At 53.8% G+C, this 26,679-nt stretch overlaps 1 protein-coding gene across 12 annotated transcripts; it reads right to left on the minus strand.

The window, feature by feature from the left end:
* Positions 1–673: 673 nt before the first annotated feature.
* Positions 674–26,659, minus strand: NECTIN4 (nectin cell adhesion molecule 4). 12 transcript variants are annotated; one of them, XM_058309983.2, is made up of 12 exons: positions 26,458–26,531; positions 18,026–18,118; positions 16,740–17,541; positions 8,158–8,261; positions 7,902–8,040; positions 6,732–7,022; positions 5,172–5,292; positions 4,063–4,211; positions 3,692–3,848; positions 3,226–3,301; positions 2,732–2,806; positions 674–2,420 (listed from the first exon to the last, which is right to left on the minus strand). In XM_058309983.2, the coding sequence occupies exons 3-12, from the start codon at positions 16,813–16,815 to the stop codon at positions 2,196–2,198; spliced, it is 1,413 nt and encodes a 470-aa protein (XP_058165966.1). In that variant the 5' UTR covers positions 16,816–17,541; positions 18,026–18,118; positions 26,458–26,531; the 3' UTR covers positions 674–2,195. The 12 variants fall into 12 exon arrangements, with proteins under 12 accessions (XP_058165966.1, XP_071063633.1, XP_058165961.1 ...); XM_071207532.1 differs by lacking the exon at positions 26,458–26,531 and adding an exon at positions 8,713–8,866 and having other exon boundaries at positions 3,692–3,851; positions 18,026–18,133; XM_058309978.2 differs by having other exon boundaries at positions 7,902–8,261; positions 26,458–26,659.
* Between the last annotated feature and the right edge of the window lie 20 nt (positions 26,660–26,679).

Genomic DNA, 26,679 nt, shown 5'->3' on the forward strand with positions numbered 1-26,679 from the left:
GAGGTAGCTGACATTCACATCCTCACCCATTGCTGGGGCTTCACTCATTGGCCAAGGGCTGTGACGTCAGAGCCCTGGGGTGGGGTGGTGGCGTCTGGGCGTGAGCAGGTGATGACACACTTAGAGACCAGAACTCTGGGGTCCAAGGTGGAGGCCCGGGACTTGCACATGGCTGTGCGAACACACTTAGCAGGAGGAGGCCCCAGCTCTATCTTGGACGGTCTACCTATAACTTCAGACAAGTCGTAGTCCCCTGCTGGGCGTCAGTTTCTGCATCTACAAAAATGAAGTGGGGGCATGAGATGATCTTTAAAACCTTCTGATAGTCTGTGGAATTCATTTAACTTGAGTTTCAGTTTCTTTATTTGTAAGAAGCGTGCACTGCTGCCTATCTGACAGGCTGTGGTTCTGAGGACCTACTACAATAAAGGATTTGAAACACTGCAAATTAAGGCACTGGACGTCCTACCCTGAGCCCTCAGCTCTCCTGTCCTAGCTGGGCCTCCCAGACATGGCTGACAGTCCTGTGGAAGCTAATTCTTTCCCTTTCCATCCCAGCTATGAGCATCCTCTCTCTTCCCCTGCTTGGGACCACAGGGAGGATGGTACTGAGACAGAGGGTCTAGGGGTTCAGGCCTTACACAGGTCACAGTGCAAGAGAGGAATCAGAGAGAACAGGTTTTATCTGTTTATTTAAAAACAGAATATCATTTTATATACATATATGCACATATTTACACAAGATGTACAGAATTAGGATACCCCAGATCTCTGAGTTTCTGATTCAAAGTCCAGGCTGGCTGGGGGAGTGCGGGATGGGAGTCTCTTCTTTGGTCCCGTAATCCAGCAGATTCCAGGCCAAGCAAGGTTTAGGCACTAAATCTAGTCATTCCGGCGGAGTGTGTCTGAGTGGACCAGCTAAAATTAGACCCCATCTAACCCCAGCCCCCCGGGTAGCCTGAAAGGAATCTGCTGAAAGAGCCCTGAGTTAGGTGCCCAGGAACCTCTGGGGGAAGAGACCTTCTTGCCTCCTTTGCCTCCTTCACCTCACTGGACCCCCCTTCCCTTGGCCTGGAATCAATACCCTCTCTCCCCTACACTACAACTGAGCCAGGAGCCCTTGTCCCCAGGCCCCAGCAACTCTCCAGGGGACCACAAGCGACTGTGGACTGAAAAAAAGAAAGACAAGGCTAGGGTTAGAGTTGAGGGGCCAGTAGGGCTGAAGACCCTACCCTGTCCTTTAACTGGTAACCAAGGGGGCTCACACCTCTAATTCAGACTCCATTAACCCCACAGGCTCCCTCCCCAGGGGCTGCCTAGATGAAAACACCTTAAAAGGAGCAGCTTTCAGAACTGCAGGAATCGACCCCTTTGGATGGGGTCTGAGCAAGGTCAAGCTTTGCTGACCCCACTTTAAATAAATGTCCAAGTAAATCAAAAGCATTTAAAAAGTTTTTTTTTTTTCCCCCTATTAAAGGGTGTGGAGCAGTTTTCCTTAAAGACGCTCCCTTGTCTTGCAGGTTTATTTACAAAGAAAATATGTACATGCAGCAGGCCCAGAGGCCACCAGAGGGCAGAGGGCTTCTTCTGTGACTGCTCAAGCCTCCGGCAGAACCCTAAACTGGCTGCTTCATACTCTCCCTGACTGCTCCTGAGTGGTGGGAGCCCGGCTCCGGCACCCAGGACGCCAGATTCTAGCTCCAGCTATGCCCGCACACCTGGATCTGGCCCACAGGCTCGATCTCTCACCTCCAACCTCTGCCTCACTAATACTGCTCTGGGGTCTGAGGAAAATACCTGCACAGACAGGCAAAGGCCACGCCCAGCCACACCACACGCAAACCCCACGCAGCCGCCCAAATCCTGGGGCACGCATGCCACAGTCCACTTGGCTTCTGACCTGGCAGCACGACACACATCCCGGACACAGTCACGCTTCCACACACACTCAGTCGCGAACATCCGCACAAGCACACGGTGCACATACACAGTGACCTGCATGCACGCTGGGAGGGACTCAACCAGTGGAGCCCTCCCATCGTGGAACAGAAGGGTTGGAGGGAAGAGTCGAGCAGTCAGTGGGGTGGGGAGCATCTTCCTCAAGAAATGGAGCGTTTAAGGAGGCCCCCCAAGATGAGCTGAGATCCCCCATGACAGCAGAAGGAGCCTGGCTGAGGAAGGGAGGCAGGCCTGGGTCAGACCAGGTGCCCCCGCCCGTTGATGTAGATGCCATTGCCCGTGGGCTTGGCCCTCAGGGTCCCGTTCTCCTGAACAAAATGGTTCATGGCCTGTTTGATGCCTTCATCCCGATCTTCCTCCTCCTCTGCCCGCCCGGGGCCTGGGGACAGCAGCTCAGTCTGGGTTTCGATCTCCCGCACCGTGGTCAGGGTGGAGTAGCTACGGCCCTCTGGCTCTTCGCTCTGGAGACGAAGGGCGGAGGAAAAGTCAGACGCCAAGGCAAGGCCAGCCGGACACGAGGCCGGGTACAGTTGGGGCATGGTGGGGTCAGAGGTCAGGCACAAGCAAGGCCTCGGGGGCTCAGAGACCAGGGGCCAGGAACAAGCCCCGGGCACAGGGACGGGGAGCTGGAACACGGGCACAGCGGAGGCACGGGCAGTGCCGGGCAGTGGAAGCCAGGGCTGAGGGGAGGGGGCTGCTGACGCACCACCTCTGGGGCCAGGAGAGGGGCCTGAGGAGAGCGGTGGGGCACCGGTGGGGCCGGGGGCCTCACCATCACAGAGCAGCTACTGTTGTCCTTGAGACTATCAGGGTGGCCCTCGGCTCTCAGCCCTACACTCTCCTCCGGCTGCAGGGCCCGGACACGGGAGAGGGGTTAGAACAGAGCTCAGCCCCCTCCCTTCAGCCTCTTCACCTCTGCCCTCCACCAGCCCCTCCCTGACCACCTTTCCCACAACCTGACAGGCCCACGCTTTCCTGGACACAACAAACATCCTCGCCCACCCCCCGACACCCCAATACCACCCTGCAACCAGTGCTGACAGTGGATTCCCAGAGCAGCCCCCTGGCCAGCGCTAAGGGGCCTTGAGAGCAGCCCCAGCACCCCCAGAGCAGCCGCACATACCCTCTCTGCCCCCAGCCCAGGCCCAGCTAGGAGTCGGCAGCCACACCTGGCAGACACCTGTGCCCCGGGTCTGCAGAGGGGCCCAGGCCCAGCAAACCCCAGCATGGCCGCGCCCCCCGTGCACCCCTGCCCTTGGCACACACCTGGCTCCTGGGGTCTGCGTGATGGGAGTGCAGCCTTCGGATGGAGTTCTCCCTGGTCAGGGTCAGCTCCTCCTCACTGTGAAAGACATGGCCCTGGTTAGGAGCCGAGGGTAGCGGGGGGCCTCCCAAGGTGACCCCAGCCAGCCATGGACGCAGGGCTCCTGTGACAAGGGTGTGGCAGTGTGGGGCGGTGGTGGTGCATCTCTGTTGACAGCCCGTGTGTGTGTGAGGGGCCCGAAGAGCGCACGCACGCGCAAACGTGGTGATGCCAGGGCCAGTGTATCTGATTTGCTCAGCAGGACGGGTTCCTGCGGCCGCCTGGGCTCTGGGCCTCGGTCTCACCTCCCACAGCCCCTGTCTACCTCTAGCCCGTCTCCACTCTCTCCCCCAAGGCCTGGCCCACCTCCTGCTCTCCTCCTCTTTGCTCCCAGCCCAGACCTCCGCACCTGGGAGGACCAGTACTCACTATTTCTGGGTCATCTGCTGGGCCTTGCGCCGATGGTACCGGGACATGAGCACTACCACCACCACCAGGAGGCAGAACAGGAGCGCGGCGATGACACCCACCACCACCACCGAGGCCGACACCAGGTCCACCTGCTTCACCGTGTCGTCCTGAGGGTCTACTGGGGACAGGCCGCTGGCTGAGGTGGGCACCCAGATCCCTGGCCTGCCCCAGACCCACAGCCCTGCATGCCCCTGCCTCACAAAACACCCTCTCAGCCTGGCCCCTCTGCAAAAGATGTGCAGTCCTGCCCCCTACGAGTGAATAACGTCCCAACTGACTCCCTGTAACCTGCCGCCGCCCCCACCAAGCCCTCTGCCTCCCAAGCTTACCAATAACTTCCACAGTGACCTGAGAATCCCTCGAGGAGAACTCATTGCTGACGTGGCAGACGTAGATGCCATTGTGTTCAGTGGTCAGCGGGGGAAAGCCCAGAGTGGCCCCTTCCACTCGTACCCCATCGGGCAGAGGCCCGTCCAGCCTGGAGGACAGGGAAGCTGCTGGGCGCCGGCCGGGGCGGGCCAAGGCTGCCGCCACCCAACGTGCCTGGGCAGCTCTCCACCCTCCTCCCCCATGACGTCACCCAGAGCCGCCGGCTGTTCCCACGGTGCCCTTCCCTCCCCTAGGCAGGTCTGGGCAGGGGCCCCGTCTCCCGGCCGCCCAGGCTGACCTGGGCACCCCCCGCACACTCAGGGAGATCCACATGCGTGCCATCCCACATGCTTCCCCCATGCATCACGTCACCCAGCACTGGGTACCAGGACGAGCTGCAGTAGGACATACGCATATTACAAAGCCTGCACCACTGAGCGCTCTACTCCTTTCTGGGCTTAGGTGTGCTTAGAAGATGCGAATGCATGCTCCACCACCTGTCATGTTGCATGACAGGGCAGAGGGACATCGCCCCAGGCACAAGGCCACAGGCATGGCTCATCTGCTCACATGTAAGAGCACACCTGCTATGGGCTCACACGCATGTGCCCGAGACCTCCCGATTCTCTGGACACCTCAGGTCCCGGCAGAGTGCCAAGGATTCCTTGCGGCAGGGGTGGGGTTGCTTCTGAGATGCTGGCAACTTTGTAGTAGTTACAGCAGTGTTGGATTTACAATTACAGTCAGCTGTACATTGTTGATTTATGTACTTTATGCACTTACATAAATAAATAAATTGTTCACACTTCAAATCTGTGTTATATTTCACATTTTAAAAGTTAGGAGACAAAAAAAAAAAGCCAAGGGCTCCAGCTGTCTGATTTCTTTATTTATTCCCTCCAATGACCACGTATCCTAGATTTCCTAGAACAAGTCAATAATACTATTTGATAACCCCATGCCTATTCTTGTATTCTTTTTGTATTGGTCCCATGAGGAGTACATGCCGGCCCTGAGAGGGTAGGACCCTGGGCCCAAGCGAGGCCCACCCAGGACGAGAGGCCCTTACCGTGTCCAGTTGTAGGAGGGAGGGGGCTGCCCTTCACTCAGACACTTGAGCGTAGCTCCTTCTCGGCCGACCTGCCACAGTTTTTCGTCTTCAAGGCCCCTCACAGAGGCCTCCGCAAGGACTGGAATGGGAGGTGGGAGGAGAAAGAATGGGAAGGAAGCCTTGCCTTTCATCATGCCATTCCTGGAAGGGCCCCGGCCCACCCCCAGCCCACCCCAGATGGAACAATCTCCCCCTGCCGTGGTCCATCCTCTTACCTGCTGCCAAAGCCAGAGCCCAGCCCACCTCGGTGAGGGCCCTGGCTGCTTGGCTCCCTCCCTTTCTAAGCTCAGAGAGCCCATATTGGTTACCTGTGCAATGAGCCCACAAGTTCCTCAGGGTAGCAATTGTCTCACGCTCTAAAATTCGCTGTGGTGCCTAGCATTGCACTAGTCACAGAACGGGTGCTCACTCAATGCTCCCTGTCTCATCAAAAGCTTACAAATCCTACTAGATCATTCATTTCTTTAACAAATATTTGCTGAGGACCTACTTTGTGCCCAGTGTTGAGTTAAGGTGAGGAGAAATCAGCCTTTTCTTTGTGATCTATTAACTTTAATTTTAAAAAGTGTTAAAAAAAAAAACTGCCAAGAAGTTTTCCAAAGTAGCTGTACTATTTTACCTTCCTGCTAGTATGTGTAAGATTTCCAAATCTACATCCTTGCAAAATTTGATCAGTGTTTACATTGTAGTCATTCTAATGGGTGTGTAGTAGTATCTTATTGACTTTAAATACAGTTCCTTGATGAGGAATTATGGAAATCATTTTTCATCTGTGTTGGAAATACATATATCTTTTGTGAAGGTGTCATATTCTAGACACAAGTCCTTTGCTAGACATATATTGCAAATATTTTCTTTTTGGTCTACACCTTTTTATTAATGGTGTGTTTCAAATACCAGATGTTCTTAATTTGAAAAAAGCCCATTTTAACAAAAAAAAAGGAGAAAGTAGTCCTATCTCCCCTGGGGGATCTACCACTAATGCTGGGAAATTAAGTATCCCATTTACTGAGTCCCTTCTATGCGCCAAGCAAGCCAAGCACTGCACAAGATGCTTCACATTCGTGCCTTCTAATCCTCATCAGAACTCTGTGAAGTTGGTATAATTACCCTCATTTTGCTGATGAAGAAACCAAAGGCTAACATGATCAGATTCCTGCTGGTAAAGAGCAGAACTAGGGCTTGAACCGAGTCTGTCTGTCTCCAAACCCCTAAACAGGACACTTTACAGCACTTTCGATTCCACTTTTACATTTGATTCTCCCAGCAACTTTGAGAAGGCAGGCAACCTCCTTTGTAAAAATGAGGTCACTGAAGCTCAGAGAGGTCAAAGTAATTTTCCAAGGCCATCAGGGGAAGGACTCCAGGTCGTCTAACATTTGGATTAGCGCTCTCTTGGCCACAGTGTGGTCTCCAGGATCCAAGTTGGCCAGCCTGGTGTGGCTCAAGGCCTCATGATGTCTCACCAGTGCTCTCGGAGCCCACGGGGGCTCCCCACCCAAGCGTCCAAGTACTCACAGGCCACTTGGAGTATATGGGTGATCCTTTGGTCCTGGAGTAGGCCAGGGTGGGACACCACACAGGTAAGCGGCTGCCCATTCATGCTGCGGCTGGGCACCAGGTGGAACTCCGAGGTAACGGCAGCGGAGCGGGAATGCTTGAAGGAGCGGCTAGAGGTTGTGCCCTTGACTTCTGTGTCCCAGGTCACGGTGGGGGCTGGGCTGCCCTCGGCCGTGCAGGAGGCTGCCAGCGTCAGGCCCTGGCCCTCTTCCAGCGCCGGACCTGGATTCAGCGAGGGCAGGGGAGGCACTGCAGGTAGAGGGAGGATGGGTCAGGGGTCTGCACAACCCTTGTCATGTGACCCAGTCCCATCCCATTTCAGGTTTGCATAGGTGCAAGGTTTCCTTCTCTTACTTAACCAACAAGGACACCAGATGAGTGGCAGAATGTCCGGTGATTTTTACCCTTAGTATTTATACCTTTCTTCACAAGTTGACCACAAGAGACCACAGTGCAAGGTGATGGTTTAAAAGGCTATTGTGATCTCAGATCACATTCACTGGAGGTCCAAATCAAAGAAGGTGTTAGTCCACTGGTCCATTCATGGGCCACGCTAGAACTGGGCCTGTGCATCCATCTCTGGACCCACATGGTAAAACAACGGAGTCCAGGATGGTGAGGGAGGCTTTAAATCAGTGTCTTCGGTGGAAATGTTGCCAGAACAATAAATTTAGTTTGGCGAAGAGTAGATTAGGGTGGGGCAGGACAAAGATCCTCAGTTTTTTAAAAGGTAGTGTGCTTTAGTGTTATTGCTCCAAAGTGTGGAATTAACAGAGTGGGAGATTTCCACTCAGCAGAAAGAAGAACTTCCTAATAAATGATTCTTCCCACAGAGGCCCTTGACTGCCCCAAGGCTAGCCAAGCTGTATCAAGCTGTTGGAGTCACTTGGAGACAATTTCTGGACTGGGTGGGAGGATGGGCTGGATCACAGCTTTCCTTCATTCCCTGTGGCTCCCTCACCCCGACAGGATCCCCCCTCTTATCCCTGTTCTGCTCCTGCCCCAGCTTTCTCTGCAGTCTCCATCTCCGCTTCCCCCTGCCTAGGGCTTGTCCCCTTAGAGATCCTGGGCCTGGGGTTCCGATGCTTCTGCAGCAACCCCCGACCACGCCCAGCCCACCCCACTTACCCAGCACGCGGAGCCGCAGTCGCCCCTGGAAGCTGCCGGCCGGGAAGGTGCTGACGCGGCACTCGTACTCGCCCTCGTCGGCTTGCACTGCGTTGCGCAGGAGCACCGCGCCGTCGTGCGGGTCCCGTGGCTGCGGCGGCTGTTCGACGCGACCCTCGTAGGCGGAGCTCACGTGCAGCCCGTATTTGGAGTGCAGTAGCGCCAGTTCCCGGGCGCCCTCGCCCGCGTCCACCCGAGCCCATGCCACCTGCCCCACCTGCTCGCCGGGGTCCCCTCTGTAGAAGCAGGGCAGCTTTGCATCCTGGCCCAGCACCACGGTCACCAGGTCCGTGGTCTCCAGCTCGCCTGCCCGGCACCGGCCTGCAGGGGGCAGACAGGAGCAGCCAGGATGAGGCGCTGCCAGGGGATGGGGTTCGGGGGAGGGGGACACTTGTTCAGAATGATAATGACAGCAAAGGCAGCTGGGACTCCTGGAGCATTTTAAGCTTGCAAAGCAAATTCAATCCGTTACCTCATTAGATCCGCAAAACAAGAGGTAGTAGGCATTATTATGACCTGTTAACAGAGGAGGAAACTGAGGCCTACAGAGAGAGGAAGTGATTTGCCTAAGGCCACACAGACAATTTATGGATGAGCCACACCCCTCTCCCAGCCTTGGATTGTATCCTGATCACTTGCAAGGTGGGAGGTTATAACAGGATGGAGAGACCCAGCCCTCGGGGAGATCACAGTCCTCTCAGGAAAATGGAATTTACTTTCACAAAGACAGGGAAAGCCATCGACAAACACTTTCACAGAAGGCTCAACCTACCGAGGGGGTAAAAGTGAGTGCTTTCAGTAAGCGTGGCCGGGAGCCACACAAAGGTTGAGAACAGTTGGTGTCTGGGATGGGACACGGAGTGTGGGAAGGGTCCTTCCCAGTATGCCCTTCGGAACATTCTTTTCATGGCTTGAAGATGACAGACCTGGATTCCCAGAGAGAAGGAGGTATTCTATGTGGGAGGAATGGCACGAACTGAAGTTCAGAGGCAGCCACGAGCAAGTCACTGAAGACAGAAGGAGCCCAGGTCAGGGGACCAGAGAGGTGAGGTCAGGGCAGACACACAGGGACAGGGTCAGACAATGGGACAGAATCGGAGGGCCAGGGATGGGGACCAGGGATAAAGGGTGAACGTTTGACACCTTGACTGGGTACCAGGAGCAGCAATATGAAGCCAACATGTAGACCTCATCTGCAAATATGGAGCCATTCCTCCCTTGTGGAGCCTGATGTGTGTTCAGGAGGAGGGGACACATGGAGACAGGTATGTAGACATATGACGATGGCTTCTGAATCAGTGCCTAGAGGTTTGTTCTGGGCCTGTTGTGGGATGGGGCAGTCAGTGTGGGCCCAGGTCATCTGGGAGGGCCTCATGCAGGAACTGGGTAGGATTGGAGCAGGGAGGAGACCTGGAAAGGCATCCAGGAGAGGGACCAAGGTGAGAAAACATGGAGGAGGTGGAGAGCCTGGCTTCTGGCTTGACCCGACTAAAGCAGGGTGTGTGTGTTGAACAGGAGTGGAAAATATGGTTGAGGTAGGGTGGACCTACCAAGGACCCTCCATACCAGACAAAGGAACTGAGATTCAGCAAAGAGAAACCCAGGAGTCACTGAAGGTTCCTTAGCCAGGGAGAGGCTGGAGGCAAATCGTGATGTGCAGTCTGACTGGCGAGTAGGAGAGTAGGCTGAGAGCAGGAGGCTCACTAGGGGGGCTGCAGCTCCCTAGTGGAGAGGAGGGGCCAGCTGCTGAGGAAAATGCCACAGGATTTGGTGATGGACCAGAAAGAGAGGCAAAGGAGAGGAAAGACTCAAAGACAGCTCCTGGGTTTCTGGGATGAGTAGCACAAGAGAGGCAGGGCCTGCGGAGTCTCATGGTTGGGAAGAAGTAAATTTGGAGCCATGGAATAAAACCCGTGAAATACAGGGCTGGGGCTGGGGCACAGTGGACAAGAGCTCTGGGGCGGCAAGGGCTCCTTGCCTTGGAATTTATCCTCCAGGGACTCCCAGTAGTCTGTAGTCCCTGCCCTTGCCCAGTGCGTCACACACCCTGCTGCTCCTCGCCCCTGTTCACACTGTACCCCCTGTCTGGAATGTCCTACTCATCACTGTCTGGTTAACTCCTACTCATCCTTTAAAACTCTGCTTAGGCATCACTTCCTTCTGGAAGTTTTCCCTCCCACTCCCACCTCAGGCAGGGTTAGGAGCCTGTCCTCTGTGCTCCACCAGAACCACCTTGTAACCCCTACCATAGCATGTTATTCCATAGATTGTAATTGCCATTTTCCTGTCTTCCTTCCCCAACAGACTGAGCTCCTTAAGTATAGAAACTGGGCCTTGCATCACTGCATTCTTGGCATGTAATTGATGCTCAGTTAGTGCTTACTGATTGAATGAATGAATGAATGAATGAATGAATGGAGTGGGCGAATAAATGAAAAGAGACAGGTGGAAGAAGGAAAGGGTAGAATGAGGAGGAAGGAGCAGTTCTCTGTTGGGCTGGGCAGGGAGGGGCTTGGCATGGCAACCTTGGCGCGGAGGCAGGAGAGGCTGGTTAGCTGGGTTCACCTCTGGACTGGACAGAGAGAGGAAGAACAGGGGATGGAGAGAAAGGCGTGGAGGACAAAAGTGAAGCGCTGCTACACAGGACCAGAGGGTCTCAGTGAGGCAGAGCATAGGGCAGAGGAAAGGGGTCCTGTGGCCCTGCTGGCAGGGGTGGAGGGAGGGAGGATGCTGTTGGGAGCCGGGAGGACTGGGCTGGGACTGAACAGACCTGCACGGCCGGATACCAGGGCTCTGACCTGCCTAAGCTGTTGGTCCCACCCAGCCCAGCCTGGCAGTCCAGTCCAGCTAACTACCCGCACCCCTCCCAGGCACCTCCACCCGGCACTGGGGCGAGGGGGTTGGGCAGGGCTGGCAAGGGAGAGCTGGGGTGGGGGTAGGACGGGGACTTCCCAGCACATCCTCTGCTTCAAGCAATGGTGTCTATGCAGAGCACAGGGATCCCAAGCCCAGCCCGCGAACCCTTCCACACACTCCTTGTGGGACAGTGTTGGGTGGGCTATTTCCCATTTCCATTCCTGTGCTCACCAACTACCTGCCCCCTCCCCACCACTGATCACCCACGTCCCAGCACCACCCCCAAAAAATACCTTCTTACAGCACAGTGGGCACTGGGTACCAGCACATGCCTGACTCCCAGTCCTCCATGTCCGTATGAGTCCAAGATCCCCACCCTCAAGGGACACACTTAGTCTTCGTAAGATGAGGAACCCAGTAAAACAGAAAAATCCCTTCTGGATCTCTCCCACAACCCACATTGTCTTAAATCCACTTCTGAATGGGAGGATGTCAACCTGGCGCAGAACTCTCCTCCAGTTGTGCCCCACACACACACACACACACAGGCTACAAGAGAAGAGAAAAGGCAGCTTGAGCCCTACAATCCCTGTCATGAGCTAAACCAATCCAGGAGCCCAGGCTTTGCGGCCAGGGCAGGCCAGGACTGCCTCCTCCTCTCCTCCACCCAGTGCCCGCCCGGCGTCAGCATGATGATGTCACCAGCCCAAAGGAGACACACCACCTGCCCGGTGAGGTCGCCCTGCGGGCATGTGGTGACCAGGCCAGGCTGAGCCCCGGACCCTTTTGCTGCAAATTGTTCGCTGGGGCTGGTGGACTCTGGCTAGCTGGGTGCTCCTCCCTCTGGCCCTCGCCACCCCTCCTCCTGGGAGCACCGACATGCTGGTCAGGAGCCTGGGTGACTCAGAAGCTGCCGTAGCCACAGCCGCCACCACCTTGCGCAAGGGAGAGAACAGGCCCAACTGGCCAGACGGGATCCCTGCCCTTGGCCTCCCCCAGCCCCAGCCGGGCCCCCACGGGCCTCTTCAGGGCCCTGCCCTTTTTGTACCCCGCCCGCTCCCAGACAGGCCCTCCATTCCTGGCTTGGGCTGGCTGTCTACTCCCTTCTTTACTATGTGAAGGCCTGGCCTCTGATCTCAGAAGGGAAACTGAGGCTGGCAACTGCAGATACCTAGCCATGGGAAAGAGACTTTTCTTTATGAGGGGGTTTCCCCTATCAACACCTCCCTGCTAGTACATACTGGGGTGCCCATGGAGTCTTAAAGGTGGGTCTGTGAGAAGGACAAAAAGTATGAATCTGAATGGATGGATATCCTTTGCGTGAGGGCCTGACTAGTTTAAGTGGTGCTTCACGTGCATGCGAGGCTGTTTCCTTACGTGAACTTGGAGGTATTTTGCACATAGGTGTGAGGATGATTTATCTTCAGGGCAGTGAATGTACTTGTCCACGTCCAGAGATCAGAGCTCTGTAGTGGTACATGTATGTGAATGCACGTGCACCGTTCCATGGACGTCTTGCACCATCTCTGCACGGCGTGCATTCCTTTCCTGCGAACTCTGCACACGGAGTAAATATTTTGATGTTGGTTTCTCTTAGCTTCCTCATGTCTACCTATCTCAGATGCCCTTGGTCAGTGGCGTGTGGCTCTGCGCCTTTGCCTCTGCATCCTGCCTGGAGTGCCACCCAGCACCCCTCCCCACCTCACCCCAAGACCTAAGGGCAGATTCATCTCAGACGCAAGGGGGAGGTACCCAGAGATGAGGTCACTGTCCCTCCAAGTGACGGAAATTGCCGTCACAGGCTCCCCAAGAGAACACTACAAAGCGCCCTCTCCTCTTGCTTCTCAGGTTCCTACCTGAGGTACTCTCAGGCTTGTGCCCCCCCCCATCAGCCACTCCCCTGGGCCCCCCAGCACCTTTGGCCCCCCAAGGAGGCCTCTCCCTGGGAATCTTTGTCAGGGCCTCTGTGAGGGCCTTGGTTGCTGCCACCACCAGAAAAACCAGCTCTAGCTCCAGGCCTGGGGTGAGGGTTGTCTGTGTGGGTTTGGGGAAGGGGAGGGTACTGCCTGGGGCTAGGGGGAGGGGTCCAAGCTATCGAGGGTCTCATTCTCCTTTGTTAACTCTTTCCTCCCCTCACTCAGGTAGCAACAGCCTCCAAAGAGAGAGCTGGACTCTATATTTGAGTTTGGGGTAAAAAAGATTAACAGTAACACTAAAGACTCCCCCACCCCACACCCCCTTCCAAGACAGGTGACAGAAATAGCTGAGCAGGACCTTTTCCTTCTACCCTTCCCCCAAAACCTTGGCCTTGCGTGCTAAGGAATCTTGGAAACCAGGAGATTCTCCCTCTGCCTTCATCCACCTCTAACCACCTCCTTCGTTTACCCCCAATTAAGCCCCCCAGCTTAGTGAGAGCTTCCCAACCCAGGCAAAGCGCCCACCTGCAGATTAGTGCCCGGGAAGGGGAGCCACACCAATCACAAAGGAAAATGAGAACAATGGGGGAGGACAGGACTTGAGGCAGCCCCAGCTTTGGCCCAGGCACAGCTCCCAGCATAGATAAGTCCCCTAAACCCCCCGGAGCCAGAGTCTGAGCCGGGCTGAGTCACCACAACAGCCACACCGTGGGTGGGAGACCCAGAATTCAGCTTCTCCCAACCTCCTGAGAGCCTAGCCAACCCCCAGTTCTGCCAGCCACCCCCCACTGTGGGCAGCCCTGTCTCACCCCAAATCACAGCCTCAACCCCAGCTCTCAGCACTCAGCCAGTTTTAGGCGGAGGGAGGGAGGTGGTGGAGGAAGTTCAGAGGACGAAGAGGAAAGCTCCTGAGCCCAGAGGCCCCTCATGCCAGTGAAAGAGTGTCCCCACCCGCCCCTCCACAGCCTTCTTCCAGGAGGCTTGGAGGATGATTCCCCACTTCTGAACTTCACCTTCTCATGGTAGATTCTGTTCCCAGGTCCAGATCCTAATTCCTTCACTCCCTTCTCTCCTGGCTCAGCTCCCACCCTCACCCCTACCCGCATCCGTTCTTTCTGCTTAGACTCTGGTCATTGCATGGGCAAGTCTTAGAGGCTAGAGAACTTGGGCATTATCTCCCCCCAGAGCTGGCTCCCCACTGTGGCTGGCCCCCATTCACTTTGCCTGGAGGACCCCAGGATCCTGAGGCTGTGGACTCTGCTGTCAACTCCTCAACCACCTTGTGGCTGGGGTATCTTTGCCCAGCCCCCTTACGGTCCCTGAGGCCACAGGGCTTCCCCAGGTTCTCCCAGTCTTCCTCACCTTGGGTGGGGACACTAGCCTCCCTTGCTGGCTTTCCTGGGTATGGGTTGGTCCTACAGGAAAGGGCCTGTCCCCCTCTGTAAACAAGAGCAGAAAAGTAGGGATGGCACCCCTCCCTTTCTAGGAAACTAACCTCCAATGGAAAGCTGACCCTAACTTCTCAGAGGACAGACCTCAGAATTCAGGGAACCCCTTGTCCTCTCCTCAGTTCTTGCAGGGCCCAGCTGCTGAGCCCAGGGCTCCGGGATCCTATTGAAGGGTTTCCCGTTGATTTGGGTCCCCCAGCCCCGGGGCAGGAGATGGGGGAGGGAGAAGGGAGGGAACCTCATCCGGAAACTCATCCCATTAAGGAGAGACAAAGAACTGTGGAGTCAAGGCACCTCCCAAGCCTGGGCTCCTCTCCCTGTCATGGGTGGGGCAGGGCCCTGGGGCTCAGAACTCTAATGGCCCAAGAGTTGGGGGATGGGGGGAGTTCACAGTAGTGGGGATGGCCGTGTCCAAGGGAAAGCTATCCCCGGTCCCCAAAGAGAGTTGGAGGCAGGACCCTCCCCCTTCTATCTCCGCAGCCAGACCATCTGCCCCTTCCCTCACCTCTGCACCCATTTTAGCCAGTTCCCTCTGTGCCTGTCAGTGGGAGACAGGGGCCGAGACAATCACAGAGCCATAGATTTCCTGCAGAGATCATCTGGTTTACTGGGGTCCAGTTTCCTAGCTGCCCAAGGTCTCCTAACAAATTAATAGCAGAAAAGGGACCCAAACCTAGGACCCCTGGTTTCCCAGTTCAAGGCTTTTCCTGAGACATGAAGCACTCCAGCTTTCTGGGGGCCATTGAGGAGATGACTGCACACAGACGAGCCGGAATAGGGGTTGCAGTGGAGGTGGGACCATCCTGGGGCTAGGAACCTGGGGTCTGAATCTCTAGCCCTCACAGTGTTGGGACCTCCAGCCCTGTGCAGAAGGGTCTCTGCAGCCATCAGCTTCCTGGGGCAGTCCTGGAGCCAGCTTCCTTCCTGCCCACAGTAACTCAGAGATTGGATGAGGTCAGGGATAGTTCCCTAACCGGAAAGGGGTCTCCTCTTCCCTTCTCTGGTCATTCTTAAAAATAACAGTTTAATGTGGTGGGAAAGGAAGGTAGAGATCATGTCTTGTTCACCCTTGAATCTCCAGCATCTCGTACCCTGGCCGCACTCAGTATGCACTCAAATATACTATTCTTGAATGAACTAGAAGTCGGGAGACCAAGACACTAACCCTGGCTATGGTTCCAACACTGAGTGATCTCACAGCTGCCACTTTCCTGTCTATTTCCCTCAGTTTTCCCATCTGCACTATGAGGGAAGTTGGAGCAGTAATCTCTTTGATCCCTTCCAAGTCCCCAGACACTACGGTTCCATTCTTTAGGGGTGGGTAGATCCAACAGGAAAGTGACAGCCGGAATCCCTGGCTCCAACAACCAGGCCCCACCCTCTTGGCCCAAACAACTGAAAAGGGTTGTCTGGAAAATGAAAACGAAGGCATCAGGAAGGGTGGCTGGGGTTGGAGCTCTACATCCTGCGATTGGAGGCTGGGCCAACGACCACTCTACTAGAAGATCAGAGTGAGAGCAGCACCCACTGACACCCAACCCCCACATGTAGGCCCTGTTCTCCTCCTGAGAATTCTGCAGGAGATGGGGGAGAATCCCTGCTGGGCCCCGCGCAACAACAGAGGCTCCCTTGCTACTGCTTCTGGGATTGGGAATCAAACTGTCCCATCCAGAAAGGGCCCTGTCTTCCCAAGGGGAAAGATTTCTCAGGTGCTCATTTCCCTGGGAACAGCCCATGGAATCCCATTGTGGTCTTATTGGGCACAAACACATATACACACACAACTCTTCCCCACTCTGAAGATTATTAATTCCTATAACATACATGCAATATATACCTTAGGCAGGTAGGGGGTGAGGGGTAATACAAGGCATCTAGTTGAGAACAGGGATCAACAAAAGGGGGTCACACTGTATCTAGAAGTTATCCTACCCTAGACTCCCATCTGCCTAAATAACCTGCTTATCACCATCCTGGCACCTAATGGTGTGTCCAGGGAAAGGGAGGGGTTGGAGCAAGAGGACCTCCTAGCCCTCCCACAGTCCCCGGCAGGTGCCCCCATCCTGGTGCCATAGGACATCATGGAGAGGACAGAAGGGGATCAAAATGCCCTGACCACTCTCGGGGCATCGGACTTCCTACACCCTGATTCTGCTAAAGTCAGCTCAGCCCTGAGTCAGCCCTGGCTCCAGTCAGCAGCTCTGAAGCCCAGGAGGTGCAAAGCCTCAGGGAAACCTGGGGTGAACAAGGTCCTCGCCAGTTCCTCCTCCCTGCCTGCCTGCGCCGAGCCACCATTTCTGTTGTCCCTTAGGCCTAGGCAAGGCTTTGGCAGTAGCGGAGACCCCAGATGCAGTGACCTGTCCTGGGGGCTAGGAGGGGCCTGAAGGGGAAGAGCTATGCTGGCTCTTCGGGGGGCAGTGCTGGCAGCTGGGGGTGGGAGAGATTGGTCTTTCAACCCGGAGTTAAAGGCAAGAGAATGTGTGTGTGCATGTGTGCAAGTGGTGTGTGTGTGTGTGTGTGTGTATCTGGGCCGGGTTAGGCTCAGAAGCAAGGGCCCCCATGGTTCCGGCAAGTCCTACCTGTGAATGATGCCAGAAGCAGCAGCAGCAGCCAGGCCTCAGGCCCCCACATCTCGGCTCCCAGGGACGGGGGCATTCGTTGAAAGGTAGAGCTGCCGGGTGTTTCTGAAGTTCCACCGACTTTTCCCTGGGAGCCGGCTCTAGGGCAGGATAGGGCACCGACCCAGAAGGCAGGAAGCCACAGAGCCTCCAGGCACTGACCACCTGCCTACCCCCAGGAGTCTCTGCTCAGGGACCCGGCCCGGCCCGTTCTACCCACTCAGCTGTAGCTAGCTCGCCCCAAGACGCCGTGATCGGGAGCTCTGAGCTCCCCCAGAGCTGCTTCCCACACCGTGGCCAACAACGACGGCAGAAACCTGGGAACCTGCTCAGCAGGTCAGAACAGGTGCGTCTCAGGGGGCTGGGCCTGGCACAGGGACTCTACTAGGCAGCCACCGCCCCCACGGCCTAGGCGAGCTAATGGGCGCCAGGGAGGGACGAGGGACGGAGGGAGGGACCTGAGGGGGGTGGGATCCCATCCTCAGCTGCATTTACCCGCAAGTGTGTGGAAGGGGCTGAGAAGGGAGAGGCAGGCCCGGGGAGAGGCCCGGGGTGGTTCAAAGAAGGAGGCGCCAGGCCAGGATGAACAGGGACAAGGCTGTCGTGGGTGAAGGGAACCCAGGCATCCCACACCCACCTTGCTGCCTGCAGGGGGCCTGGACACGTTCTCCAATGCCCTGGAAGATCTCAGCCATGGAGCCACGGGATCAGGGAAGGCCAGAACTGAGGTGGATCCTGGTAGTACTGACCCATATACCTCATCCTTATGAGAAAACAGGCGTAGAGAGAGGAAGGATCTTGCCCAAAGACACACAACTAGCTGGTATTATGGTTTGCTCAGACCCCTCTACCCCAAGTAAGGAAGCTAGTTCAAAGACCCTGGCAAAGGAGTTTAAGTGACCCCTGGGTCCCACCCCCACAGGAGAAGCCAAGGGTTAGCCCGGCTGATTGCTGACTTCCCGGCAGGGCCCCGCCCTTTCTCAGCTTCAACACCTTCTTCTTTTCTGGCCCCGAGTCCCCAAAGTACAGCTGCGCAACTTTAGTGGAAAGCGGTTCCTTTCCTACATCTGCATGGTCATTTTACCCCAGTCTCTGGACAGTGACCACATGCCTGGACTTTGCAGGTAAACTTGATTATTATAAACACCTGGTCTCTGGATTCCTATACATGAACTTCATACTTGGAAACTTCCTTTTTCCATTTTGGATTAATAAAATGTGATCATTGAGTCAATACAAAATCTTACCAGCCTCGCTGGGGTAGCCAGAAGGAGGGTGCCAACTCTGAACCACCTGGTAACTTAGTCAAGGGGAGCCACAAGATCCCTGGCAGATGAGGGCTAAAAACATATAGAGAGAAACAGATATATAGATACATAGTCAGAAAAAAAATGTGAATTAAAATCTTAGAGCAGGGCCCTTAGGGCAGGAAGAAGGAACCAAGAAACAGTCAGTAAGGGAGGGTCATTCCATCTAGGATATTTTCCACCCATCCCCCCAATTCCACTTGTCAAAATCTTATTCATCTTTCAAGGTTGACCTCAAAAGCTGCCTCTTCCAAGAAGCCTTCCTAGCTCCTCTCACTCAGAATTAATCTTTCTCTCTTCTGTTCTACCTTGGCCTTTGCTAGTCCCTTTATTATAGCCTGTGCACTCTTAATTTGTGCACCTTATCTCTTTAACTAAATTGTAAGCTTCAATTCAAGAAACATTGATGGAGGCCTGCAGTGTGCCAGGGATTCCATAAATGTGTTAAACTGAGGGACATGACAAGAGCTCCTTGAAAGCAGGGCTTATTTCATAATCTTGTCTCACTCATCCATGCTAGGACAGTCCACAGTACTTAATGGAAATGGAATACGTATTTGTAGGAGGCATAAATTTATGGATGAACGAATGAGTGTCAGTATGGAAAAGGTAGTGAGGTAGAGTCAGTGAAGCAGATCCTGACTGGCCCTAAGTTACTATCCTGGACCTGGGTTGTGATCCTGACTTTAACCCTGTCCCAGCTCTGGCTCTAGACCCAACTCTCAGCAATGGCCATGGTAGTGACCTCTTCTTTGGGGCTATTTCCTGCAGATCAAAGGTAGGCCTAAGGCCCAGGCCAGGGGCCAAAACGCCCAGTTTATTCCCACCCCTGCCTCGGCAAGCCCCTTCCCCTCTTCAGGACTCAGGTCTCCACCCGTGCCAGGTGAGGAGCCCCCACCCCCATGCTGCTTTGAGATCCACTGTGGCAGGGGTAGGGTAGGACCAGGGGGAATGAGAGAGGGGAGCATCCTGTGTTATAACACCTTGGATCCTATCGCATTATAATTATAATTATCACACCTTGGATCCTATCGCATGGTTTCAGAGGAGCTCCTTTCCTTCCCACGGATTCATCCCTCCCAATCCAGGAGCCCAACCGAGAAATGAGGAAGATGGAGTGGGGAAGCAGTTAAATCACAAGGTATGTATCCAGTCCCTTTATCTCCTTTGGCCTTTCCATTCATAATATGCCCTCTCCCCAGCCCCAGCCGTTCTACTGGTCAGGATGGCTCTGAGTCCCTGGCTGGGGGCCCTTGTTCAGTCACCCCCAACTCTAGCCACACAAGACAGTGAAGGGAGGCAGGACTTTCCACAGCAGGTGCTGGAGCCAGCAGGTGGCCAACATTTTTTCAGAGATATGTTCAGGTCACAGTAAACTTGATGTGGGGGCTGAGGGCACCAGTGGGCCTGAGAGGGAACACTGGAGCCAGGCAGCCCCAGGCCTTTGATTGTGGCAGGGATCACCTAACAAATACCTATCTCCAAGTTCTTCTTCACCTCTTTTCTCCCAATCCTGCATGTTTCACAAGGGTCATGGTCTTTGGGAACATGCCCTCTTACTTAGGCCTTGCCTTCCACATGTTGGGATGAGGTCTGGGGAGCACATGTTACAGAACATATTGGTGGAGGAAGGACTTTTGAGGCCAATGCCTGATATCTTGGGTTTTCTTCTTTCTTCCCCACTGACTAGCCATTCTCTTCGTGCCTCACCACCTACCCCTCCTCCCATCCACATTCTGGGCCCTAAGAATGAGAATGATTCAAGCCAGGGGGCCACTTCAGTACATAAAATGTGTCTGAGTGGCATCACTGCTTGCACACCTGCGCTCACGCACTCATTAACTAGACACTTGGTGAGCACTTGCCAGGCTCTAGGGAGGAGACAGAGACATGGAAAGCATGGTGCCTGCCCTCAAGGAACTCTCAGTCAGAAGAGACAGACACATAAGCAGCTAACATACCCTCTGTCCCACCATCCTGTGTTTCTATGTGTCTCTTATGTATACATGTGGCACACATACGGCGCTGTCTCTGTGTAACATCCTCCATGTGGATGTTGATGATCTGCATGTGTCCAAGCATCTATGCATAGCCCCATCTCTGTCCCCATGGCAGGCTGCACACCTCAGCCAAACCGGTTGGAGTGGGTTGTGCTGAAATTTTTGTTTGTGTCAATGGTACTGGAGGTGAGTCAGGGAGGGACAAGGTTGGGTGGGGTGGGGTGGGGGAGAAGAATAGTGAGAGTGAGGGTCAGATTGAGTGAGCGGGGGAGGAAGGGAGTGGGTCAAGGTGGAAAAGGCTGGGGTGGGGTCCCAGGAGCATGGGTTGGGGGTGGGAGTAGATGAGAGAGCTCCCAAGTCACTAATTGCTTGTTTGCATTGAGATAGATCCCAGTTCAGAGGAATCAGAGGCTAGAGGGAAGATCCTTGGGCTTTGGGAGAGAGAAGGATAGACAATAAATCACAGTGGAAGTAGTTGGAAGCCGGGGTTGAACAAAATGGGATCCATTTCTTATACACCTTTGTCTTTCTGCATGATATTAAGCTATTCCAGATCCACTCCCTGACTTGCTTTCTATGCAGTTTGTACAGAAAAATGCTAGGGTGCTGTTTGACTTGGTGGTGGGAGATTACTTAAAGAGGATTTGATTCCTACCCCCAGGGGAGGCCATATCAGGTAGAAAGTTCAAGGTCACTTCTCCTGATCCTTCCTGTGATGACTCCCACCCATGGAGAATGGAGAGGGATGCCCCCCATACAGAAAACATGGGCTCCAGAAGCTTTTCCTCCACTGAAAAAAAATCTTTTCTCCCTCCAGTTGGAGCTTCACTGTGCCCAGGTGGCATCCTCTTTCCCAGTGGATTCCATCTAAACTTTGCCATGCTGGCCCAATCTGCCTCTCTGGACAGCCCAATGATCCCTCATACCCAGCCCCATCCTTTAATAAGAAACACACTTCCTGGTTGCCTAACAACATCCCTCAAAGCTCAGGGGGCTGAATTTGCTTGTTCCTCAGGGGCCTAAAGCCACAGTGAGCCATCCAGGGGAGGCGGAAGTGGGATATAAAGTACATTTGGGCCTGCTTCTCAGGAGGCCCAGTTGTGTGCAGAGCCCAGGATCCAATCCCCATCCTTGCTCCCACCCAGTAGACTCCCTAAGCTCCCGTAAAAACACTACCACAAAACCAGGGACCAGGGCCCGAGTAAAGAGACACACACCAGTTATTCTTTGACCCTATCTCTGGATGGTCTGGCCCTTTTAGAAGGCTCTAGGAATAGATCCTGTTTGGTCCAGAATCGGAGTAGGGACCTCTCCTGGAAATCAGTCTTCTAAATGGTGACAACAGCAACAAAAGGTGCAGCTGAATGGAGAAGGTAATTCTCAGGAGGGGTCCTGAGAATTGGGTGAGAACAAATTCCAAGGAGAACCCATTAATGTTCCCCACATCTACCCACTGTACCCAGTCCCAATCACACACACAAAACAGTCAGGGTTGCCTCCCTGGGACCCTACCTGCTGGGGCACATGGAGGACAGCCCCCAGGGGTCAGCCCACCCTACAGAGCCTGCACCCGCAGGGGGCATCTTCGACTTCCTCACCCTCCAGTTTCCAGCTTGGATGCTGAGGGTGTGGTTCTTCTCTGAACCAAAGACTGTCACTTTCCGGTCAGCAGCCTGGGCTCCTGCCACCACCAACTCAACTTCCCAGGTGAAAGCCTCCTGAGACCCTACAATCACTCATCACCCTTAGACCAGGGCACTAGGGGTGGCAGGTCAGCTGCAAAGTGGGGATGTAGGGCTGCAGGGCAAGAGAGAGACCATGAGACCAAGGGGCCATGAGAAGCCTGGAGGGGATGGGAACTGTAGGGAAAGGAGTGGGAAAGGGTTGAAAGGGTGCTGAAGGAAGAGCAGAAGGACCTGAAAGGGTACAAGGAGGAAGTGGGAATTGGGGGGAAAGGGCTAGGTGCTGATGAGTCCTGTAATTTGAGGGCAGATTTTCTTTTGATGTTTGTTAGTATGATCCTCCTTTGCTTGCCGAAGAGTATTCACTTCTCTACCTCACCCTAATTCTCACCTTTCTCTCCCCATCAGGACCCCCAAACTTACCCTACCTTGCAGCTCTACCCTGTATTTCATCATCAGTCCTCAGTGCTCAGCAGTCAGGTGGACTTGCCCTGCTCAGAGGCCAAGAAGTGGTGCAACTGCAGAGGGCCCCAGGGCCAGGCGCCCCAGGCTCATCCTTTACCTGGCTCTGGGAAACAGGGGTTTCCAAGACCCTGATGAAGGAGGCCTAGTTCTTGACCTCATTCCACACTGCACCTGGAGTCTTGGATCTTGTTCTGTACTAGTTTTTGGTTCCAAGAGACAGTGAGAGTTGGGAGCCTTTGAGTTGAGGATGGAGGAAGTAAGTCTGGGGATGTGGAAAAAGCTGGGGGTGGCTGCCAAGGACAGCAGGTCCCTGACTCTCTTCCCAGCATCTCCCGCTACCCCCCACCCTTCTCCAGCAAGATGTACATCATACCTTCTCTGCAGGAGCCCCTGGGAACCACTCTTCAGCCTCACTTAAAGCCTTTTAGAACCTTAATTTTTCTTTCAATTCCAGAGCCATATTAAAAAAGAAGGGCTTGAGATCAAGGAACAGTGCAAGAGTTCCTCACCTTGGTGATTAGCAAGGCCAGGAAGCACTGGTCCAAAGGACAGAGGAACAAAGGCTTCAGTCTAACCTCTCCTTGCCTGTCTGCATCTTTCCCTGGCTTCAGTCCTCTACACCCTAAGGTCTTCTGTATGGAAAGCCTATTCCCTGAAAAGGCCTGAGGAGTCAAGGCTCACCCAGGTCCTCATCAGGATTCAATACCCTATGGTTATGCCCAGGAACCCCATAGTGTTTCCACAGTTCTAGAATGCAGCCTGGCCACTCAAGGAGGTTCCAAAGTCTCCTTGAAGGGATATCAGATGGCTCTCTTCAGCTATACAGAGAAAGAAGGAAAAAAAGGGCAAAGACCCAAAGAAAGAAACACAAAAGAGAAAACCATGAGAGACAGACCTCAAGGCACTGTGAGATAGATGGATGCTTAGAGACAGATACTATATTGGGTGGGGATATATATATATATAATGTAAGTATATAAATGTATGTATGTATGTTTATATATAATTATTGAAGGGGAGGGACTCAAAGAGACAAAGAGGCTGAGATAAAATCTGAAAGAGAGAAAGATCTGAAGGGAAATTTCTGGATACCTACTTGCCCACTGCTGGGATCACTCAGGTAATCCCCTCTTAGGCCCTCAGTTCCCACCACTCAACAATGACCCAATGATACTCTCCTACCCAACATCACCAAGTCCCACAACAACTCAAATTCCTCCACTTTCTTATCCTACCTCTCCAAAATTCTCTAACTCACCTGATCCGCACTTCCCTACACCCCAAGTCTGGTTAAAATTCTACCCTTCTCTCAAAACTCCTTCTAGCTCATTTCTCAATCAGAGGGGCTCTCAAGGTCTAACCTTGTCCGATCTCAGTTCCTGAACATTCCTCTTTTCTTCTATCTGAGCTGAATGCAGAAGGCAAAGAGTCAGAATTGGGACCAGGAAGGCATGAGACCAGGGAGTCAAGCAACCAGAACACAAGCTGTGGGGGAAAATGTCGAAGGGACAGGGGACAATAGAGGAAGAGCCAAAGAGAGGGCCTGAAGGATGGGACAGCCTGGTAGATATAGGCAGAGGGAACTGCGGGAGTCTTAAGAGTGTGACTAAGACCCCTGGATCCAATTGTTGGCTTTCTGTGCATACTGAACAATGCTGAGAACTAGGGATGATTCTAAAGTCAGAAGATGGCAGTAAGAGAAGGAGAAGATGGAAAACTAAGGGCTTGGTGAAGGTGTGAGGCAAGGAGGCATGGACTTGGGGCTGGGACAGACCCTAAGCCTGGGAAGATGAGTTCAAAGGAGCCTTGCTTACTAGAGACGGCCAAATGAGACAAACCAAACTCACAGGATTATGAGACTTTCAAGATCATCTGTCCCCACCCCTCCTCCTGGACAGAGGTTGTCCCTGGATTTTATTAGCAGGTGTAAGCAGGTCCAGACAACCAGGAGTCCTGCTGCCCTTCCTCCTACCCTTTTCTCTCTCACACATACAATTTTCTCTCAGATCTAACCTTCTCTTTATCTTAATGCCTTCTCAGTTTTTGTATCATTGACAGGGTCATTACAGACCACTTTAGATGCTATCATACAAGTGCAGATTGGCTGTTTTTTCTTCTTTCCCTCTCTCCCTCCCTTCCTCCCTTCTTCCCTTCCTCCATCCCTTCCTTCTTTTCTGCCTCCTCCAAAATATGGGCTTTTTCAGACCAACCGGGAAGGTAAGAATCCTGGGCAGTTCCTTTACCTGGGTCTAGGGCTGCGATACTCTTGCTATGGGCAGAACTGGAGGGGATGCAGCCAAGGAGTATGCAAGGTTCAGGCTCCAAGTCCAAGGGAAATGCATACTTCTGAAGACTCAGCATCGGGAGAGGAAGCTGGGAGAAGAATAACAAAGCTGGGAGAAAACTGGAAAGACCCCTGGGGTGGAGAGTTCCCTTTTCTGAACAGAAGAGGCAGAACAAGGAGTGCTGCGCCACGCAGGGGTGCGCGCAAGGAGTGCACCCTTAAGGAGAGCCGCTCAGGGCGAAAGAAAAGTGCAGCCTGCCCAGGAATGGCGCAGCCCACACTTCCCTTGCCACTGATGACAACAGAAGCGGACAAAGAAACAAGACCCAGCGAATAGAAAGAGAACAGACAACGGGGTGGGAGTGGGGGTGGGGGGGTGGGTAAATAAATAAATAAATCTTAAAAAAAAAAAAAAAGGAGAGGCAGAACATGAGTCTGATAGAACAAAGACTTAGGCAAAACAAAGCCTAAAATGGGCATCTAGGCCATAAGGTTTATAAAATGACCCTCTACCCCTCTCTCTGCCCCAGCATCTCGTTTCCTAAGTCTTAAAATGTGACAGATCTGAATCCAGCTGTTGGGAGGATAGCCAGTCAAAAGCCTTAGGGAGAGCAGTTTTAGCTTTCAGCCATGGACAGAGGCAGTCAAGATAGTAATTTTTTAAAAAAATTTTTTAACAATGATATGAGAAAACTAAGAATCCTGTCTGTCCAACTCAGGGAAAACTATAGTTGGGTGGGCAGAGATTTTAAAAGCTATTGTTGGGTCTCATTTTTAAGTGAGGATGGGGAACAGCACTTGATAACCCTCCAGTCTCTCTAACTTGGCTTTGTTGCCCATATTCTCCCCATACTCTTTTCTCCAAAGACCAAGAGTTGGGCTCAGGAGGGGGAAAGCCCTGGATTACAGGCCCATCTCCACTGCAGTCCTGGCCACTCTCTATGGCCTGAGTTTCTTGGGGATGATAGGGAGCAAGTTACTGTGTAGAAACCCAAGGGAAAAGTAGCAGTCATCACTCCCACTTACAGCCTAGCCCCAAGGGATACAGGTCCTATTTCTGCCCCAACCCAACTATGTCTGTGTTTCCTGCTGCAGCTGAAACTAGTCAGCTGGGATCTAGGCCTCTTCATTCTTCACTGAGTCCTGGAGGGATAGAATTAAGTAAGACACAGCTCAGGAATGTAGCTTAAGTAAAAAGAAGATATCAGGGAGGGGCAGAGGTCTGTTTTTCTTGCTTCTAAGGCTGGGCGACTTCTAAACCAGGATTTTATCAGGAAAAACTCCCTGCCCTTAATCCTGAGTTCCAACCACCATAGCAACTCAGTTTCCTTCCGTTGTATGAGCCTGATGAGACTAGATGAGGCAAGGAATTACTCCTTAGGTCTCAGCAATGGAAAGTTCTCCAAGGTGCGAGTGTGCTCCCCACCCCCAACCCAACCATCCACCCTTACAATTACAGTGTACCCTGAGACTGGGTTCTGCTTCCCTCTAGTGGCCAGAGCTAAAAACAGACTCTCCCACCCAACCAATCAGGCCTTTCAGGCCGTTACCACACGAAAGGCAGGGCCTGGACTCTGGAGGGAACGTAGGGGACGAACCAACAGCAGAATTTACAAATGAGAAAACTGAGGGAGCCTAGCGAGAAATGATCACCTGGAGAGTAAGGGCATACTTGACTAGACTAGGAGGCTAGAACTCTCATTTTCCGAGCTCATCCCTAGGGAGGTCAATTCAAGTTAGGAACCCCGAAGTCAAAAGGACATGGTGCCCTCCTCACTCCAGAGTAACACCTGTACTTCAAATGTTATAATCCCGAGTCGACTGCTAAAATAGCAAGGGTCCCTCTGGGGTCTGGCTGTCCCCCGACTTTTGGAGATTAGCAATCTTTCTCAATTTTTGTCTCGCCTAGCTCCTGTCACCGCGACAACACTGAACAGTTACCGGCAGATACCCAGGTCTCCTGTCTCCATGGTAACCCGGGCTTTGCGACCTTCAGTTCTCCGCCGCCGCTGCAGTGGTTGCTGGGCGACCGCAGTGAAGGCGGTGGCTCCAGGTGGGAACCCGATAGGGTGTCCCGTAGGAAGCGGTTCCCCGGGAAGCCCGCGGAAGGCGACGTGCCCGGACCCCATGTGAGCGCGCGCTCGGAGCCGCGGAGCCCGCAGC

The sequence above is a fragment of the Dasypus novemcinctus genome, chromosome 13 (genome assembly GCF_030445035.2).
Source record: "Dasypus novemcinctus isolate mDasNov1 chromosome 13, mDasNov1.1.hap2, whole genome shotgun sequence".
In the NCBI taxonomy this organism is placed as follows: domain Eukaryota; kingdom Metazoa; phylum Chordata; class Mammalia; order Cingulata; family Dasypodidae; genus Dasypus; species Dasypus novemcinctus.

Excerpts from the sequence above, each read along its gene's own strand:
- NECTIN4 (XM_071207529.1), bottom strand. The coding sequence starts at position 8,848 with ATGAAAAGAATGTTCCGAAGGGCATACTGGGAAGGACCCTTCCCACAC. Across the intron at positions 5,293-6,731 it reads CCATATACTCCAAGTGGCCT|TCCTTGCGGAGGCCTCTGTG; the intron begins GTGAGTACTTGG and ends CTCCCATTCCAG. Across the intron at positions 4,212-5,171 it reads CCCTCCTACAACTGGACACG|GCTGGACGGGCCTCTGCCCG; the intron begins GTAAGGGCCTCT and ends CCTGTCCTCCAG.